Source organism: Bradysia coprophila, unplaced genomic scaffold (assembly GCF_014529535.1).
Source record: "Bradysia coprophila strain Holo2 unplaced genomic scaffold, BU_Bcop_v1 contig_494, whole genome shotgun sequence".
NCBI lineage: Eukaryota > Metazoa > Arthropoda > Insecta > Diptera > Sciaridae > Bradysia > Bradysia coprophila.
Genome location: NW_023503746.1, coordinates 503,365 through 521,548, shown reverse-complemented (window position 1 = coordinate 521,548; position 18,184 = coordinate 503,365). Strand labels below are relative to the sequence as shown.

Here is an 18,184-nt window from a genome sequence, read left to right as displayed (position 1 = left end):
ATCAAAAACATGTTTCGTTACAGAACGAAATTCTTACCAAACAAATCCCATCGGAAAGCCTCCCGAAAATAATAATAATTTCGTCTGCATGCTTTCGTAACCATTTCTTTTTTGTTCGTCTCGTTCATTTTTTTTTTTTTTGAATTTGGTTTTTATTGATCATAAATAGCGAAAGCGAAAAAAAAGAATAATTTTTCTTCAAACCAAACACCACAGAAAATAAATTCCTTTTCTTAATTAGATAATTTACTGCGGCCGAGTGTTTATGGCTTCTAATTTGAATAATCCTAACTGATGATGATAGCACCACATTAAATAAATCAATAACATTTTGATAGTAAAATTTAATTAAATTAATGTTTTATTGTCGTATTGAGGAACATTTATATGGTTTTGTTTAAGTAGGACTAGTATAGTGGTGGCTCGGTCTATCCATATAATAAAACATGCTTTATGGGAACACTTTTGAGCTGGAAATTTGAGTCACTGGGGAAAACATGTTTTGAATGTTCTTTTTTTCCACTCTCTTTCGTTTAATACAAATTTGTTATTACTGGAAACACCTCCGTGTTTCAATGAAAAATTTAATTTTCTGCTATTTGTACATGGCTAAACAGAAACAAAATAGCGCAGAAAGACGATCGTTTTGCTGAAGGTATAAATTAACTTTATGATGGCATTATGGACATTAAGTTAAGCCAATAATATAGTTGTTCGGCTCAGAATTTATGCAATTTAATTATTCATCGGGTGACTATGTTCCATCATTTGGGTGGGTCAGGTCCCTTGACTGAGTTAATTTTTTAATGGATTTCTGTAATTCTAATGATTCATTGGTTCCAGTCTTAGTTTTCTTACAAATTGGTCTAATCGAAGCAATACAACGATTTCGTTATTTTCTTAGTTTCCTGGGAACATATTCTAAAATTCCAATTTTTTGCACCTTTTCTGTGATTGTTTTCTAAAATTTCCTTTTTGTCATGAAACAGAAAGACAATCGTTCGTACTGACGAGGAATAAGCCAGGTATAGCTCTGCAGACCCTTTGAACCCTGAATGTCTTTCTTAAAAATATGGGTAAAAAATCGTATCATAAAAGTAGACCTTTGTCCATCTTTCAGTGATTTTATGATTGTTAAACCAACGCTAAAATTTCTCTGAACCACCTAAGGTTTGATTTCCACTTACCAAAAAAGTACTCCATGTGAGAGACAAAATTTAATTTTTAATGCTTTTGCTTTGTTTTCTTTACAGCTTGCACGGCTCTCACACGGAGTACTTTTTAACATTTTCAAAAAATCATGGTGAAGTCAGTGAAATATTTCAAATGATTTTCTGCCATAAGACCCTGACTTTCACTCAACAAGCGTGTTTTTGAACTATTCGTGGTGTCACGGCTGAATGAATAGCCCCTGTGTTTATGTCACTATGTCACCGGTAGATTTTTTTCTACCTAGAGCGACTAAATTGCGTGTTATATCACCGGTAAATTCGTAGCGGTGTTTGACCTCTTCACACCGGTGAAAATCTGTCTCTTGCTTTCAAGATATTTTCAAGAACTCAATCAGATTAATTTTCACTGTAAAGTCTTGTACAAAAACGGGAGTGAAATTTAACGGAAATTTATGATTCTTCTCGAAACGGGCATAGTGATTTTGTGTCTCGGTTTATTAGTATCTAATTAACGTTTCGACAGACAGATAACTCTTGTAGCAAACTGTTTAGTTCTGAAAATTTGAATAAATATTTTAGTTTTTCGGTTGTTGCAAAGGATTTTCGCAAACTTTTGTTGTAGTTTGCATTATATTGCAATATGGCTGAGCGGAAAGTTTTCATTGTTACGAATGGAAAGCATGATTTTAATTGAAGGATGTGCGCTAACAAGCAGTGTAGTTTTTTCCCATCGTTGCTTTGAAGGGACTGCCGTATACAGTATATGCAACCTAATTTATTTAAATGCATATTTGATGTTTGGTACTGCAGAAAAATCGTTTGAAATGCAAATCAGGTACAGATTTCTGCAGTCGCTAAATAAACATTGAATAGCTGGGCAATAATTGAAAAACTTGAGATAAAAAATAATGATTTCGTTTCCAAATGATCCAAATATTTGCGCAACATCTGTAAATATAAATAGGATGATGTTTAAGCTTGCTGATAAAAAAGCAATCTGCCACTTATCGAAATTCATATTTCATGTTTTGTGTCGAACTCTTATAAGTACCGTAATTAAGAAAGCAATTTAACCTTTTCTTCGCTTCGCGGAATTACCATAAAATTCTGAGGAAAAAGTTATTTCGATACGGTACATTGGTGGAGAGTGTAGTCCCCTCATCCCATTCATTTTTTTTGCCTCATTTGTTGTATAAATAACTAGCCGAAAGGTACAGTCGGGAAACCTGAGATTTTTTTTTGTTGCAATTTTTTTTCTCCTTTAAACTTATGTTGAATTGAGTTCAACGTCTTAAATATGGAAAACAATTTTTTTGTGGATAATCCCTTCAACTTGAAGCAGTTTTTAAGATTGTGACTTCATTGCTACTATTTTATGCAGTTTTTTGTTGAAGATTTAGATCACTTGAAAAGTAGTTTAAACCGTGATTTCATTCCATCATCGACATAGATAATTTCTTATAGAGTCACACAGTCTGAAGTCTATATCTAAACCTCAGCCAGAGATTAGGATGTAAATCATGGGAAACTCAATTTTTGTTAAAAAGATAGAAGAGAAGATAGAAATTGAAAAAGAAAACGTTTAATGAGCCAAATAGTAAATTTACCACTTGGCAGAGGGATGTTTTCTTAACTTTCATTTCTTTCTTAACTAATTTCATTCTTCATTTCTCATCAATGCCTTGATTTTGACAACATTCTTGGTTTTCTACGTCGTATAGCGATATACGACGATGGAGATGAAAAGTGCACACAACAAACCCTTTTATACTGAGGCGGACCAAAAGCGTCATATTCTTTCATGTAGTGTGCCCAAATGAAAATGAGGGATTTTTTTGAAAGTGGACCAGGCTCCGTCGGAGCTATTTTTTTGCGACGGTTTGTTCATATGCCCAGATAGCCCTTGGTCCCAATAGTCCAAAACCGCAGTCGTTTAATTTTCATGTTTGCGTCTTGGCTGGTGGTGAAGGTGCAAAAGTCGAAAAAGGGTGTTTTTTATACGTGATTTACTGCCGCTGCAGACGATGGACACACATGTGTGGCGGCTCGTTGGATAGGTACTGTCCAGGAGACCCGGGGCAAAGACAGATATCAAATGTGTACTCAAGCACTATTCAAAAATAACAAAAAGTATGTATCAGTCAAAGGCCGGAAATTTTGATGAGCTTTATTAGGTGATATTTTGTACCTGGTGACTGTTGTTGTACAGATCAGTGGTTGCCCTGATAGAGGCTTAACCCAGCTCTACAATTATACCTCAATTGCCATAGAAGTGAAAGGTTTCAGGATACTTTTTTGGGTATAAAGCAAATGTCTTCCTTCACTCGAAAGCTAAATATTGATTTTCGAAAAATACACGAATTATGCTATTTTTGATGTCTGCATCGAATGATCTAACCATAAACATTCTCCAGGTGCGAGATATCACCTTTTGAAGTTCATCAAAATTTACGGCCTTGACTGACACAATATTTTTGTTATTTTCGAACAATGGCACAGAACATGTAAGATATCTATGCTTGCCCCGGTTCTCCTGGACAGTACCTATCCAACGAGCCGCCACACATGTGTGTCCATTGTCTGTAGCGGCAGTAAATCACGTAGAAAAACACCCTTTTTTCGACTTTTGCACCTTCACCACCAGCCAAGACGCAAATATGAAAATTAAACGACAGCGGTTTTGGACTATTGGGGCCAAGGGCTATCTGGGCATATGAACAAACCGCCGCGAAAAAATAGCTCCGACGGAGCCTGGTCCACTTTCAAAAAAATCCCTCAATATTTTTTTTCACTTTTTCGTCTCAGTTATACCAGTTTTTCTTCGGAATGTGCCCCTTTGGTCAGCCAAAATATAAAAAGGTATGTTAGGGGTAAGCCATTATGGTTCGACTTATTAGAGTTTTCACCGTTTTCACATAAAATCTATGGGAGAAATGTCAAAAGTTCACGAAATTGCAATATTTATGAACCTTACGAACCATAATGGTTTACCCCTAATGTCCATAGGAATAAAAAGGTGCGTTTTTGGCAACGATATTGAATACGTCCTCGGACTCCGCCCAGCTACATCCACTGACGTGTTTACCACCTGGGTCAAAACACCACCTTTTTCGTCCTAGTGACATAAAATACTCAGGTGTACCAATTGACATAGACTTCACATCATTATGCAAATAGGTTGCCAGCCTCGAAAACTTTGTAATAAATTTAGCATTAAAACCGATCGATCAAAGATTTGTTTTTCCACAATAATATTCTCCAACTTTCGTTTGCCTATTCCGGCACACACAGACACACACACACGTACCATTTTCGTCTTTCTTTTCCGCTTCATCTGGATGACAAAATCGAAAATATCGTTCAATTTAAATTGTATTTTTCCAAATTCGAACCGAAGGGTTTCTCAATGAAATATTCACATATCTGTCACATTACAGTCATTTTGTATTCGATGTTGATTTACAAGTTTGATCACATCTCACATCCATTTAAAATGAACATCGAAAAATACGCGACTGGAGAGCTAACATTTTGTCAGTGAATGTCTACCAAACGAACGAGTGCGTCCTTTAATGTTGTTCAAATGATGAGCAAAAAAATTTGACGGTCACATTAAGACACACTGTCTCGCTAAAAACAATCTTTGCCGACATCATTAACGATGCAAAAACGATTTGAATAAATTTGTCCTAGGCAGTCAGACATCTCATTTTAATCCAACGAAAAAAAAACGTCTTTTCTGTGTGTATTACGCGAAAAGCTCAAACAATTCATTTCTGTGAAAATTGTGACGAGTAATGGAAAATGGAACATTTTGCTTCCGAACGACTGAACGGTTTTTATGCCATTCACGCACAAAACGAAATGTTTAGTTAAATCCTTATTGAACGGAAAAGAGAGAAGAATTTAATATTTTGTTTGTGTTATTTCGCTTGAAATGATACAAATGAAAACATTGAAGAAAACACAGACCGACTGACAATAATAAAATCACGTTACCGTGTAATTATAAAAATATAAAGTTTCAACACAGTGTTGGCAACAACGTATACAGCTTTTCTTTTGTTCGACAATGAAAATAGTCGGAACAAAAGCTTCTCAAATGTTTTCCACTTCCCAGGTTCAGTCGAACCGAACGAATGTTTCATTATATTGTATGCAACGTTGTAACACTCTTTGCGATCGATTTTTTAATTAAATGTAAAAGTAGATGAAGTTTTCGCAGTTTTCTTTACAAATACGAACGGAAAAGTTGCATGTAAAGTAAACTGTTTAATGCTTCCAGAATTCGAGACTTTTTGAATGCAAGAAATTTGTAATTGCTAGAAGGTATGCATTTCACATTTAAATGAACTTAAAATAAATATTTGTTCGGGGTTTGCACATCACAGCGAAACATCATCATATGCTCGGTAAATTTTTTTTATGGGGAGTCGCTGCTAATGAATAAATAAATACCTAACACACACGGCGACCTGGTTATTTCAAATTGACCAATTACAATGATACAGTGGTGTTAAATATTCTAGTTTTACTGGCAATTCGTCACTTACAACAGCAATAGTTTGCTATTATGTGGCAATATATCATTCGCGAAAGTTTGATAGTAGAAAAAAAAATGAAACGGTGGATGGGTTTTTAAATTGTACCGAACACAGTGTACATGCTTGAAAATGATTTATGATTCAACAACAGATTTTTGGTCATGTTTTGCTGTTGGTATAGTAAATATCTTGCTGGTGTTGAAAAGATAGAATTCAATTTGTGGTGACTATATAAGTGAAAAGTATTCTAAGAAGAATGCATTCTGTTACACATTTCATTAGAAACAAGATATGTAGGATGCGGAGTTTCCTTGGAAAATTTCCAAGAATTTAAATAGCTTGACTTGATGCACAGTTTCCAATTATAAAACGCTTTTGTTGTTCTTGCACAGACGGTTGTCATATCAGCAATATAATTGTATCGAATCTGCTACTTCTTTTTTTGGTCTAAAAGGTTGTGTGGCTAGTGTGAGGTGATCAAAAACTGGAAACTTGCACTTCAAATGATACCCCACACGACCATGTACGTTTTGTGTACATGTAATGTAATCTGTAATGTTTGTGTAATCTGGCACACGGTGACAAAAGAACACACTTTTAAACTACGTAAAAGTTTTCAATAAACTGAATTCAAATCTGTTACTTCATTTCTTTTGAAATGCATTTTTGTATATTAGGACATTTTAGCTTCGATTTCATTATTTGTTTATCGTCCTTATAGTGATAACAGATGATTAGACGCGTCGTAAAAGTTACTTGCTGTTGCGAAGAGGGATTCTTTTGAAAAACAGCCTACCGAAATCGGACACATTTTCTAGTGGAATTTTTTATGTGTGCCTAGAAAGGACTTCGACCCTAGAAGCCAAAATCACATTCAAAAAAATTCTTCGAAGGTTGTGTGGCTAGTGTGAGGTGATCAATAACTGGAAACTTGCTCTTTTCTTACAAAAATTTCTCAAGTTACACGAGCCCTGTGTGGGGTGTCATTAGAAAGGTAATCACATGTACTATTGAGCCAAATAGGGACTTATTGGTTTTAAAATTCATCCACACTGAAATATGTACAGTTAAAGTTTTTAACCGAAGACTTACACTGTTTTTACAGAAAATTTCTCGAAGTACACAAGACGTACATGGTCGTGTGGGATATCATTTGAAAGGTAATTTTGCGTACCTCGAGGCATCGGGGAATCAGGCACACGGTGACAAAAGAACACACTCGACTTAATGACTCCTTTTACAAAATGTTGGTATCGAAAAACCGTGTGCGAGTTCACGGTTTACGTAGTTGAAAAATGCGTTGTTTTAGCACCGTATGCCAAATTACCCCACTCCAGAAATTTCTGTAAGAACAGTGTAAGACTTCCGTTGAAAACTTTAACTGTACATATTTCAGTGTCGATAAATTTAAAACCCAATAAGTCCCTATTCGGCTCAATAGTACATGTGATTACCTTTAAAAAAACTTTTCTAATGACATCCCACACAACCCTGTACGGCTCGTATAACTTGAGAAATTTTTATAAGAAAAGTGCAAGTTTCCGGTTTTTGATCGCCTCACATTAGCCACACAACCTTCGAAGAATTTTTTTTGAAAGTGCTTTTGGCTTTTAGGGTCGAAGTCCTTTCTAGGCACATATAAAAAAGTCCACTGGAAAATGCGTCCGATTTCGGTAGGCTGTTTTTCAAAAGAATCCCTCGAAATGGAATCTTTTAGACTGAAAAATACAATCCTCTTCGACAAAATGGTAGCAAATGATAAGTAGAACGAGCACATTTTTAAAAAGTTATTTGATTCGGACGATTCTTATTAGGAAATTAGGAAAATCTACAATCAATTTAATGAAAGTATTTCCATTTTGATAAATTAAGATCGGTCTCACGATTGAACCATTTCTAATTACTTTCCCTTCGAATGTCCCAAACCACCGTCAACACCTTTGTTTTGAAAAATTATTCCCTTGACTGAAAGTTAGGATCTTACATCACAATTTACATGTCATTTAATATGGATTTATTAGCTTAAAGTCCGAACGCGCTGAAATAAGTTTGAAACACCTGTAAAAAACAAACAATCAAGTCCTTCGACTAAGACCTGATATCGCAGGGAGTGGGCAAGCATTCAAAAATAGTCGGTCTTTCTTCTCTTCTTAGAAAGTGAATTTTCAATATTACATCTACCAATAATAATGAGACCGTCTTTCGTTTTGTTGATCTACAGTGGACGTCAATGATACATGTATAGAAATTTGATTCAGCTGTTTTCCAGCTGGGCCACTAATACAAATAGAACTGCTTATACGTCTTTATAAAGGTGGATCAGTGATTTACTATAAGTAGTTTCTTTGAATTGTCCTTTATATAGGAAAATGCATGTTAAAAAATTGAAGTACAAGATTTGAAATCAACAAATTAAAATACTTTGATCGATGGAAGTAATAGACCCGATAATAATACTGGTCATATGCTTGCCGTCTGTAACAGGACACAAATATCAGTGACGTCCACTGTATATCAACAAAACTAAAGAATGTCTCATCAGTCAAAGGACCCGACCCACCCAAAAAAAGTAGCGAATTTCATCATCTCGAAAACTCTCGAAATGAAATTTCCCTAGGTTAACAAATGACTATAAATCTTTGTTATTCAATATTGTCTTAGTAAAAAAGGTGTCGTCGGTGTCACGTCGTTACAATATTTATTAATGACATCCACAAAGGTCATGTGAAAGGGCAAAACCGGTGACACTTCGGGATAAAAGCGAAAAGTCACGTTTCTGTTGACTGACCTCGACTCAAATCGATAAAATTCAACTGAAAATTCAATCGCAGCTGTCCTAATATTTAAACTAACTTTTTCGTTTGTTTTTCTTTCTTTCGCCACAAAACACGCTCTAAAGAAGAAAAAAAAAGTTTGTATTCGGCTAGTAATCGCTGGATGATAAATATTTTTTTTCCAATTCACTTTGGTCACGTTATATATGTTTTCGTCTACCGATTTTCCATAATTACAATCCATTAGCCGAAAGTAATATTCAAGTGTATTTAATTACAATTTCGGCCCAACACCTTATTCGTAATTGAAAATCCATTTAATAAAATGATAGCTAAAGCTATACAGTCAGTCCTTTTGAACCTATTGAACTGGAGCCGCATAGAGTGGATATTATATTGTCATGAAATGATTATTAATTGTTTTCAAACTTCCTTAATTATTAACACAACAATTTTCCATAAATATATATATTTTATAGGAGAAGTGTAGTGTCGGTTAGCAATATTATTATACTTTGTTGATGAAATTTACAAATTAATAAAACGAAAATATATTCCATTTCGAACATTATATGCTATAATTACTTAAAGATATATGTGTGTATTGCCGTATGTATTCAGCTGAGAACGAACCATTTTCCCCGCGTTTACAATGCACAGAGTTATATTACATTATATTGGAGTGGAGCTAGCTACTCATGCTATAAAGAAAACACCCATATGTGAGTAGGTTAAATTAATCATTTTCATGTTCATAAACATAATCCATTTTCGTACAGCGGTACTTTTCTATATAACATTTTACCATATACGCGCACAATAACGAGAGAAAAAAAAAGTTTTGTGGAAAAGTTTTTCATTTTCACCTTACATCAAGTTCACTTTTTTTTTAGAAATTTCGTTCAAAAAGGCAGTCAGTCAGAAATATTATAAGAATTAATATCCGGCATGCCACAGATTTATACAAAATTGACAAATGAGCCACTCCACAGGCGTCAATGGGGATGTTGTGTGTAATTATAGGACTGTTGGGTTCCTTTTTTCTATTACACACATAAAAGTAATGTCGGCAGTTCGAGCCTAGGTTTATGAGTTAGCCATTTATCACAGCATATATATATACACACATACCACCTTGCTGGAATTATCTCGATCGCAGATTCACGTCACATACTGTTTCATTATACAATTTTCATTTTTATGATTTTATGATTTAGATGAATTAATGTGTGGGCGCAAAAAAGAAGTAGAAACTTTGTACATTATTGGATCCATCAGCAACATTATAACTCAACATATATTAAAGAGCATTTTACTGGTAGAGTATTTTCATGTTACGGCAGTAATTATATTGCCAAGTAATACTGTATATAAAGCATGAATGGAGGTGATGAAGTCAGTGAAAAATTCCTAAAAAAAAAAGTTATTTCGCCCAGTGAGTCAATCAGTGTTAAGGGAAATAGCACACAAATATGTTTTGCTCATTTACAGTTTATCGCTATGATGGTACATAGCTCGGCACATAAACTTCCTTCAAATTTCCGATTTTCATTTAGATTTTTGTATATCAAAAAAAATGTTGCCTCAGTCGCAGAAATATGAACGTAAATAAAAACTTATATTAATTTTGGGATAGTCTGTGTTATGCGTTGTTCTGCTTACGCAACAGCGTTTTAAATTAATTTATGTACGTTTGCATGCTTTTGTTTTCCCTGGGGTCGAAAGTGGCATATTACACACTTAGAGAAAACAAGAAAATTGGTTTAAATTTCAAGAGCATGTAATGGTATTTTGTGCCACCGAGAATTGAAATATGACTCTTTTCAGCACTCATTTTAGTGTTGTAAAGTGACTTATTTCAGCACCCGTTTGATGTGATATTACAACACTCAAAGCAGTATTGATATGGAATTTGTATGAGTTGTTACAGCATTCGTTTGAGAAAATGCAAAGGCAATGTGATCGATCAAATTTGAAGAGTAATTGTTTGCAATGAAAATTATGATTTTTTGTTCTCTTGTCTATTTCAATTCTCGATTGGCACAAAGCATGATGTGTCACACGTATTGTAATGTTTATTTCAGCACTAGACCCAAGTTTTCCTTACGAGCGGAGCGAGTTACAACTACAATACTTGTAACACAACATACTATTACATGACTAGGGATAAAAAGATGAAAAATATAGTTTTCGTTGTGAATTTTGTTGATCCGAGGCGGAGCCGAGGTCAATAAACACACGAAAACGAGACTTTGCATTTTTATCCCGAGTTATGTAATGGATTTTACCTGCTGATGGCGTCGAAAGAAGTGCTTGAAACATGAAAAATACGGTTTCAGACGCATGTAGCATGTAATAAATTTTATGCACGTATGACAAAGCGGTCGAGGCTTGCCGAGACGGCTTGTCATACGTGCATATTCTTTTTTATCGCATAAGCGAAAACGAGACAACAAGATATGCGAATGACACTTTGACAATTTACAGAAGTATAATGTTTGTTTATATATCCTAGGTGAATAATTTTTTCGGGGAATCACACCGCGTATGCGATAAAATCCATTACATAACTCGGTATAAAATTTGACAAATTTACTGTTTTCATGTGAATTTTGTTGAACCGAGGCGAAGCTGAGGTCAATAAACACGCTAAAACTAGACTTTTAAACTTTCTATCCCGAGTTATACCTTGTTATGTAAATAGCTATTACATAACGACTAGGGATAAAAAGTTGAAAAGTAGAGATTTCGTGTGAATTTTGTTGAGGTCAATAAACACACGAAAACGAGACTTTTCATTTTTATCTCGCGTTAAGTAATGGATTTTACATGCTAAGGGCGTCGAAAGTAGTGCTTGAAACATGAAAAGTACGGGTTTGGACACATATTATAGCAATTAATGAAACAAGTTGAGAAATGCTCGTTTCGCTCGTTTGTTAACATCACATCTAGCGACAAAAGCACTCAATTTCTCAACATGTTGCACACAACATTTTCTGCAACCAGCTGCTAAAAGCCAACTTTTTAAATGCAAAACCTACGATTTAATTAACTAAAAATTGTTTGAACGATCAATTAAATTGCCTCGGGTTTTGGTGTCGGGAGTTCAAAATTTGGTCAGGGCAGGAGTTTTATTTACGATTAATGGTTCAAAAGGTGTGACAAAAAGTATATTAGAAAATCCATTTCGTCGCTAGTGACAAAAAAATTTACAGTCGGCGACTTTGAAATAAGTGACGCATTTCGTTTCAGCTGTTTTTCAACTGATCCACTCATACAAACTTACAAACAAATATGGCTTTACGTCTTTAAACGCGCATGCGTGTACATTGTTCACACTTATAGCCAAGCATTAGCACATTTATTGGTATGAGTTGAAAAACAGCTGAAACAAAATGCGTCACTCATTTGACGACGCCGACTGTATATGAAAATCGATTTCTTAACTAGTGACAAAAATCAAGATATAGAAAAACAGAGAAAAAAAGATCAATGAAAGTCTAGAACAGGTATGGTCGATCGGCGAATTCGTCTTAAAAGTACTCACATTTTATGTCAAAATAATATGAAAATGAGTGCGTTTAAGTACGAAAATCCAATTTTTATGTCCTCCGGGCGGACAATAGACCATACCTGTTTTACACTTTCATTGAAAAAGATCTCTCGAACATCACATGAATGACACTTTTCGCAGTGCCGTTGCAGAAAAGACTATTTCTGACGACCAAAGGATTCATAATCCGTGCGATTCTACTCGAAAACATCTTTAAAAGTAGCAATTGCTAAATTTAAAAAAAACGGTACAGATTTCACTTTTGTACATTCAACAATTAAACTGAGAAATATTACTCCCAAACTTAACGAGCTGTGATTGACGAACAACATTTCTAGCCCATTACAAATGACAAACGCAAATCATTAAATCTGTTACTTTTTTTAATTAATGTTTGACCTATAAAATCTACTACTTCATTAGTTGTTGGATACGTTTTGTTATAAACAGAGCATTAACCAAGCCTCAGCACTTATTTTTGTCGTCGTCTTCGGTAACATATCGCTAGTCATTTCTAAAAATTATTACAATTCAAAACAAAAAAATTGATATTTTATATGTGATGCGTACCATCGCGAAATACACTCCCAAAGATTGCCTCTATGACTTTTGTGAAATTTTTTCGAAATGTTTCTCATCCATTTTAAGATATTGGTCTGAAATTTAATTAACGAAATGTTGTCCCGAACTTTCGCTCAACCACCCTGTTCACTTAATAAAATTATGTCACATCAGATGTAAGGTCTTTCACCTTTCTGTACGCCACAAGTCGTATAAATGTCAGTTATAATCGTAGCTAGAATTTCTGTATTATTCTATGGAGCTAAATATAATGAAATACTGAAAATGAACCATCACGTCACCGTAATTCATTATACGGATTTTGTAATCGATATTTTCGGAAAACCATCAAAAGGATTAGAAATATTTCTTCGCGGGCCCTTTATTCATCTTTAACTACATTCTCTTGTAAAGACTGATTTTGGTATCTTGTATTTCTTTTTCAGGTGTACACCTGCCAAGCGAGCAATGGTCATGTGGTGCCGCCATTGTCAAGTACCGTCAAACTGGAATTGAGGTGTAAGTATATTGTATTTGTATGTATATTGATGCACGATAAATATTCGTTTCATTTTTCTGTACAAAGAGAAGATAAATCTCATCGATTGAAAATCAATCGGATATGGAAATGTTACAGAAATAGAGAGGGTATCTTTGAGGTATTACTTGAGGTAGAAACGTTTTACATTTTTTATTGAATATTGAATACAACTCAAATGGTTGACAAAGTAAAACCGGGTCAAACCGATTTGAATTGAAACCTTGAAGTGTGAAACATTAAAACTCGAAGAATTAACTTAGTTATTGCAGTTTTAGAATGATTTTACTGTAAATATTTGGAAAAACGCTACACTTCTTAGTTAGTTCTGTCTTCAATGCAGTCATCTCTAAATGGTAGTAATCCTTTCTGTATAATACATTCTGGATTATGTTCAAGCAACGAAAAACTAGATTTTTAAGAATAACAACAGATTACCGAAACAGAAAATGGATCTTAAACCATTTAAGCGAATGTTCATTAGTTAATGTGTGATAATCCACTCTACATGAAATCGACGCAAATAGAAACACTTTAGTTTGGTATTTCCAGTCGACTACATTGAAAAGAGAATTATTTGTTGTTCTTTGTCATTATTGTGATGACTATTTTTGAAACATCGATAAAAACAACTACTTAAGCATGAATCATATCCAATCTTACCAGTCCGTTTAGCTATTCATCGACATTATTCGCTGGGGATAATTTTAGCCAATAAAAATACTTAACGGAATGATACAATTGAATTTTGATTCATACTTTGCCTAATATGTTTCGCTGTGCTACCCGTAGGATGAAAATTGTATGAGCTGGCGGCGAGCTTCGTAAAACACCTATTTAGTCTGTCACTTCGTTCACCCAATGGTTTACGAACCATTCGATCGAATTTCTACGTTTTTCAATGAAAACATTATCATCGTAGAAGAGAACAGACATTGCATGCATTTATGCCAATACTCTCTCTAGCAACCAAACTACTTTTATTAAGGTGGTGAAAGAAGCAAGTAGTCTTTGGAATTTACATGTAAATTACAGCGTAGTCACTCAAAATGTAAAATAGTGTTTGTAGAATACAAAGAAATAAGGTGTAAATTTGACATAGATAACTAAGAGTTTGGTTGTTAGATAGAGTATTGATTTGTGCCCATTTCGTTTAGTCAATTTCATTCCACAAATTTTTCAACAAAAATCCTCAAACTTCTCATAACTCCTTTTACAGAGGATGAAGATGATGATATCCTATAAAATCTAGTACTTCTTTTGTTTAAAAAGCGATAGAGTGGATGCAGCATCTGTACCTTCGGTCGTTTTAATGTATTTGATTTATAAGAAACTAGTGGAGAATTTGCAACTTCGCTCGGGATCACCAAAATTTTAAAATATTTCTCTCTCAAAACTATTTCTGCGCAACGCAAACGGGCAAAAAAGGCACGCGTCAAATAACGCATGAAATAACTTTCCTTCAGCAGTCGATATGTCGATTTTCAAATCTCTAGTGCTTTTCGTCTGGGCGAAAGAGAGATAAAGAAACAAAGACTGAACGTATTATAACACTACTTTGCTATTGCTATTGCTACAAAGCAGACTCGAAATGTACAGTAGTTACCTCTGCCTCTGTCATAAAAACTCACTTTAAAGTGAAATATTATTGTAATGAAGAGAACAAAGAGACATGCTCTGGTAAAACTTTCATTCGTGGCTTAAAGATAAGTTTTGTAAGATTGGGTCACGTTGTAGTTTGAATGATCAATTACTTAAGCGCAACGCGAAAAAGGTTTATGTTCAAACTATTGTGTATGTATGGTAGACAAGAAAGACTGTGCATCCAAAGAAACCGTATTTTAATGTCTCATAAAATTTACATTTTCAGCGATTATGTTTAGCTGGTTCGGTCTACTTGTAACATCATAACGAACAGACTCTTGTCATTTCTTAAATGAAATGTTAGCGAACGCATGTTTCGAAGATATGCAAATTAAATGTAATGCGAAAGATTTTTTTTCGTTTAAAATGACAAATTGCCCGTGTAATTTAAGGCAAATGCCGATGTAGATGAAAAATTATCATTAAATAAGTACAGCTATCAATTACCCATTCAAAAAGTAAATTTAACATCATTAGAACACCTCCGTCTTAAATGAGAGGAGAGAGAAAAAAAATTCCGTCATACCGTTCGTTTCCCTCAATGCAAGCACATCGTCCCAATATAAAATCCGTATAAAGAATAGATACAACATGGAACCTTAAATGTCATGTCTTTTTTAACCCTGATAAATTACTTCATATCTAACGATGTTTCGGAGAAAATAAGCCGCCTTCATTTCGACTTATTCGAGGGTATTCGAAATCCCTTTTTCGGAATCGTGTCATCTATTCAAACAAGCGTTCTCCCCCTGTACCGTTCCCGCCACCTTTTTCAAAGAAAGTTCACCCGCGTTGTCAAATATTTTCTTTTCATTATCATACTTTGAATTATTTTGGCCTTTTGCCCGTTTAATTGCATATTTCAGGTCTTTGAGGAAAATTTCCATTTCCTTTATTCCGGGGGATATTCATTCAACTTTTGATACTGGGGATATTATGTGTCAACACTAGGCGCACACGTTATACACATGGATATGTTTTCTTTAATTTTCTTTCGTAAGGCTTCCATTTTTCTGGCTAGGTTTCATGTTGTATTATGTTGGGAAATATTTCTCTTTTTTTCCCTTCCACATTGACACATTATTTGCTATTTCCTAGGATATCAGTAAATAAGTAAATTTTCTTTACGCTTCTCAATGCAACGGCTTACGTATATTATGTTCAGTGTACACGTACGTAATATACAATATTGCGCTCAGTATTTTGAATATTTTCAAGTGGGAGGCTTTTCAACACACCCGTGTAAATGAATAATTGAATTTTGAATTTAATAGTAACTCGGATTTATCGTGTATCGCTTTCCTTCTCTCACACGCTGTGTGTACTGAATAGATTTTCGTGTTCATATTCAAAGAAATTATTTCAATGAATTTTCCCGTATTACATACAATGTATGACAGCATTATAGCACATTAGATTTTCATAAATATTACAGGTGAGAATAATAAAGTTATTTAAAAGACGTTTCTCTGTGTGTATGAATATGGGACCTGCTTTGTATAAGCATATTACTATTCATGTTCAATGAATACGAATGTCTACCGATTATGAGAGATGTTACACGTTTGCACATACGCTCTTTAATTAAATTAATTACAACATCTTTCAACTTTAGAATATTGTCGTCTCTTTGATGTTTTGATCTGTTACTGTGGCAACGATTACGATATGTTCTAACATGAATATGATGAGACTTAATTGACGCGGGTTGACAATTAACTCGTATTCACAAACACAAATGCGTTCACTACGAATGTCGTAGTACGAAATATACAATCAACCCATGACATAGAGAGTAATAAATTGCAAAATTCGCTTTAATTTGCATTAAAAATCAATTTAAAATTTCCTGGTTCCTGGAAATAGTTAAAATAAGTTGACGACCACAAAACAAAGATAGGAACAAAAAAAAATATGATAAGAATCGGCAAGGCATCAGTGCGTTAAAATCGTCTTTGCTTAGAGACTGTATTCAGTCACTCTTAAGGTCACGGTTTAAATTTGACATGACACAATTTTTTCGAATGTTTTCGATTTTTGAGTATTGAGAGGACCCTTACAAGAACACTACTAGCGTACGTTTCAAACATCCCTAATCATGATCTCAATTGACGAATTGGAAGACCTGTTATGTCAGACAAATTGAGAATTCTTAGCGCTACAATGTAATGTTAATGAAACAAATGGTCTCGAATCCAATTTTCCTTCGGTGCTTGCTGTTTTATAGAGGTATCGAGGAATCTCGCGCAGAGGGAGATTCTTACTCTAGAGAGGGAATTTCGCGCCCATCTATTTTTTTTCTTCAAATTATCGTAATTTTGGAAATGAGTTCGCTTCCATTTCCAATTTTTAGTTTCTCGAAAAATACTCTACATGGAGTTCACTCCCATTTCCATAACTCGCACACACAGTTCGCTCCTATTTCCAAAAGAACAAAGATTTAAACAAAAAATGGAAGCGAGATTCCTACCCTAAAGTCCGATTCTTTGAATCTACCCTAAATTCCTAGCAGCCAAAATATCTATTTTCACTCGATGTGTTGTCAACCTCGGTTTCGCCTCGGGATACAGTTTTCACATCTATTGCTCAAAATTTCAGTTAAGACACAAGTTAGGAACAAGGTTGTATGTACAGTAGTGGGATCATCTTTTTTACAAAAAGTGTACTGGTTCCTAGAATTCAATCACTCCACATAGTCCAACATTTTCCCAATTCTAGAACTCTGGGATTTTAAGGAAAAGCTAAGGTTCTTTGGACTCTCTTCTGGACCAAAAGGATGATTATGATAGTAGTTGGTTGGTTCCTGAAATTACATTATTCCCAATAGCTCAGTATCCTCCCAAATCAAGAACTCAGATCCCGGAAAATTCTGAACTTGATTTGGGAGTTTACTGAGCTATTGGGAATAATGTAATTTCAGGAACCAACACACTACTATCATTGGGAAAATGTTGGACCATATTGAGTTATTGAATTCTATAAACTAGTACACTACCAGGTCAATAATCCTAAAAGTAGTGAAAAAAAAATACTAGTGAGTCCTTTAAAACTTCTCGTTCTAGAATTGGTAGCATAAATAAGAGGCCAGGACTATACTGGTATGTAATTCTTTCTTATTTACCTTGACAAATGTAGTTCTTTTAAGAAATCCTTGAAAAACCAAAAACTAGAGTCACTTCCAACCATGTTCCTGACTATATCCCATCAGGATGATAAGCTAGGATGTCAGAGGTTATTTAGGAATCATGAAATTTTGGGTACTTTATGCTGGAGAACTTTTAAAAGTCCCAAATCCAAAACACATTCAAAATTTACATGGGAAATTCGTAAAATTCCAGAGTTCTTTCTAGTGGAACCTCTGGATGAGTAATTGGGAACATCATTTACAACAGAAACAA

The 18,184-nt window shown here is 34.5% G+C and overlaps 1 protein-coding gene across 7 annotated transcripts in view; it reads left to right on the top strand.

Annotated features, from left to right (window-relative positions):
• LOC119082812 (kin of IRRE-like protein 1) overlaps positions 1-18,184 on the top strand; it is a 163,358-nt gene that overhangs the window by 97,278 nt on the left and 47,896 nt on the right. For all 7 annotated transcript variants that reach the window (XR_005088720.1, XR_005088719.1, XM_037192464.1 and 4 more), the window contains exon 7: positions 13,051-13,123. Coding sequence is in view for 5 of the 7 variants with exons in the window: in XM_037192464.1 (XP_037048359.1) it covers positions 13,051-13,123 (73 nt within the window). In the remaining 2 variants the exon portion in view is untranslated. The remainder of the gene's footprint in view (positions 1-13,050; positions 13,124-18,184) is intronic.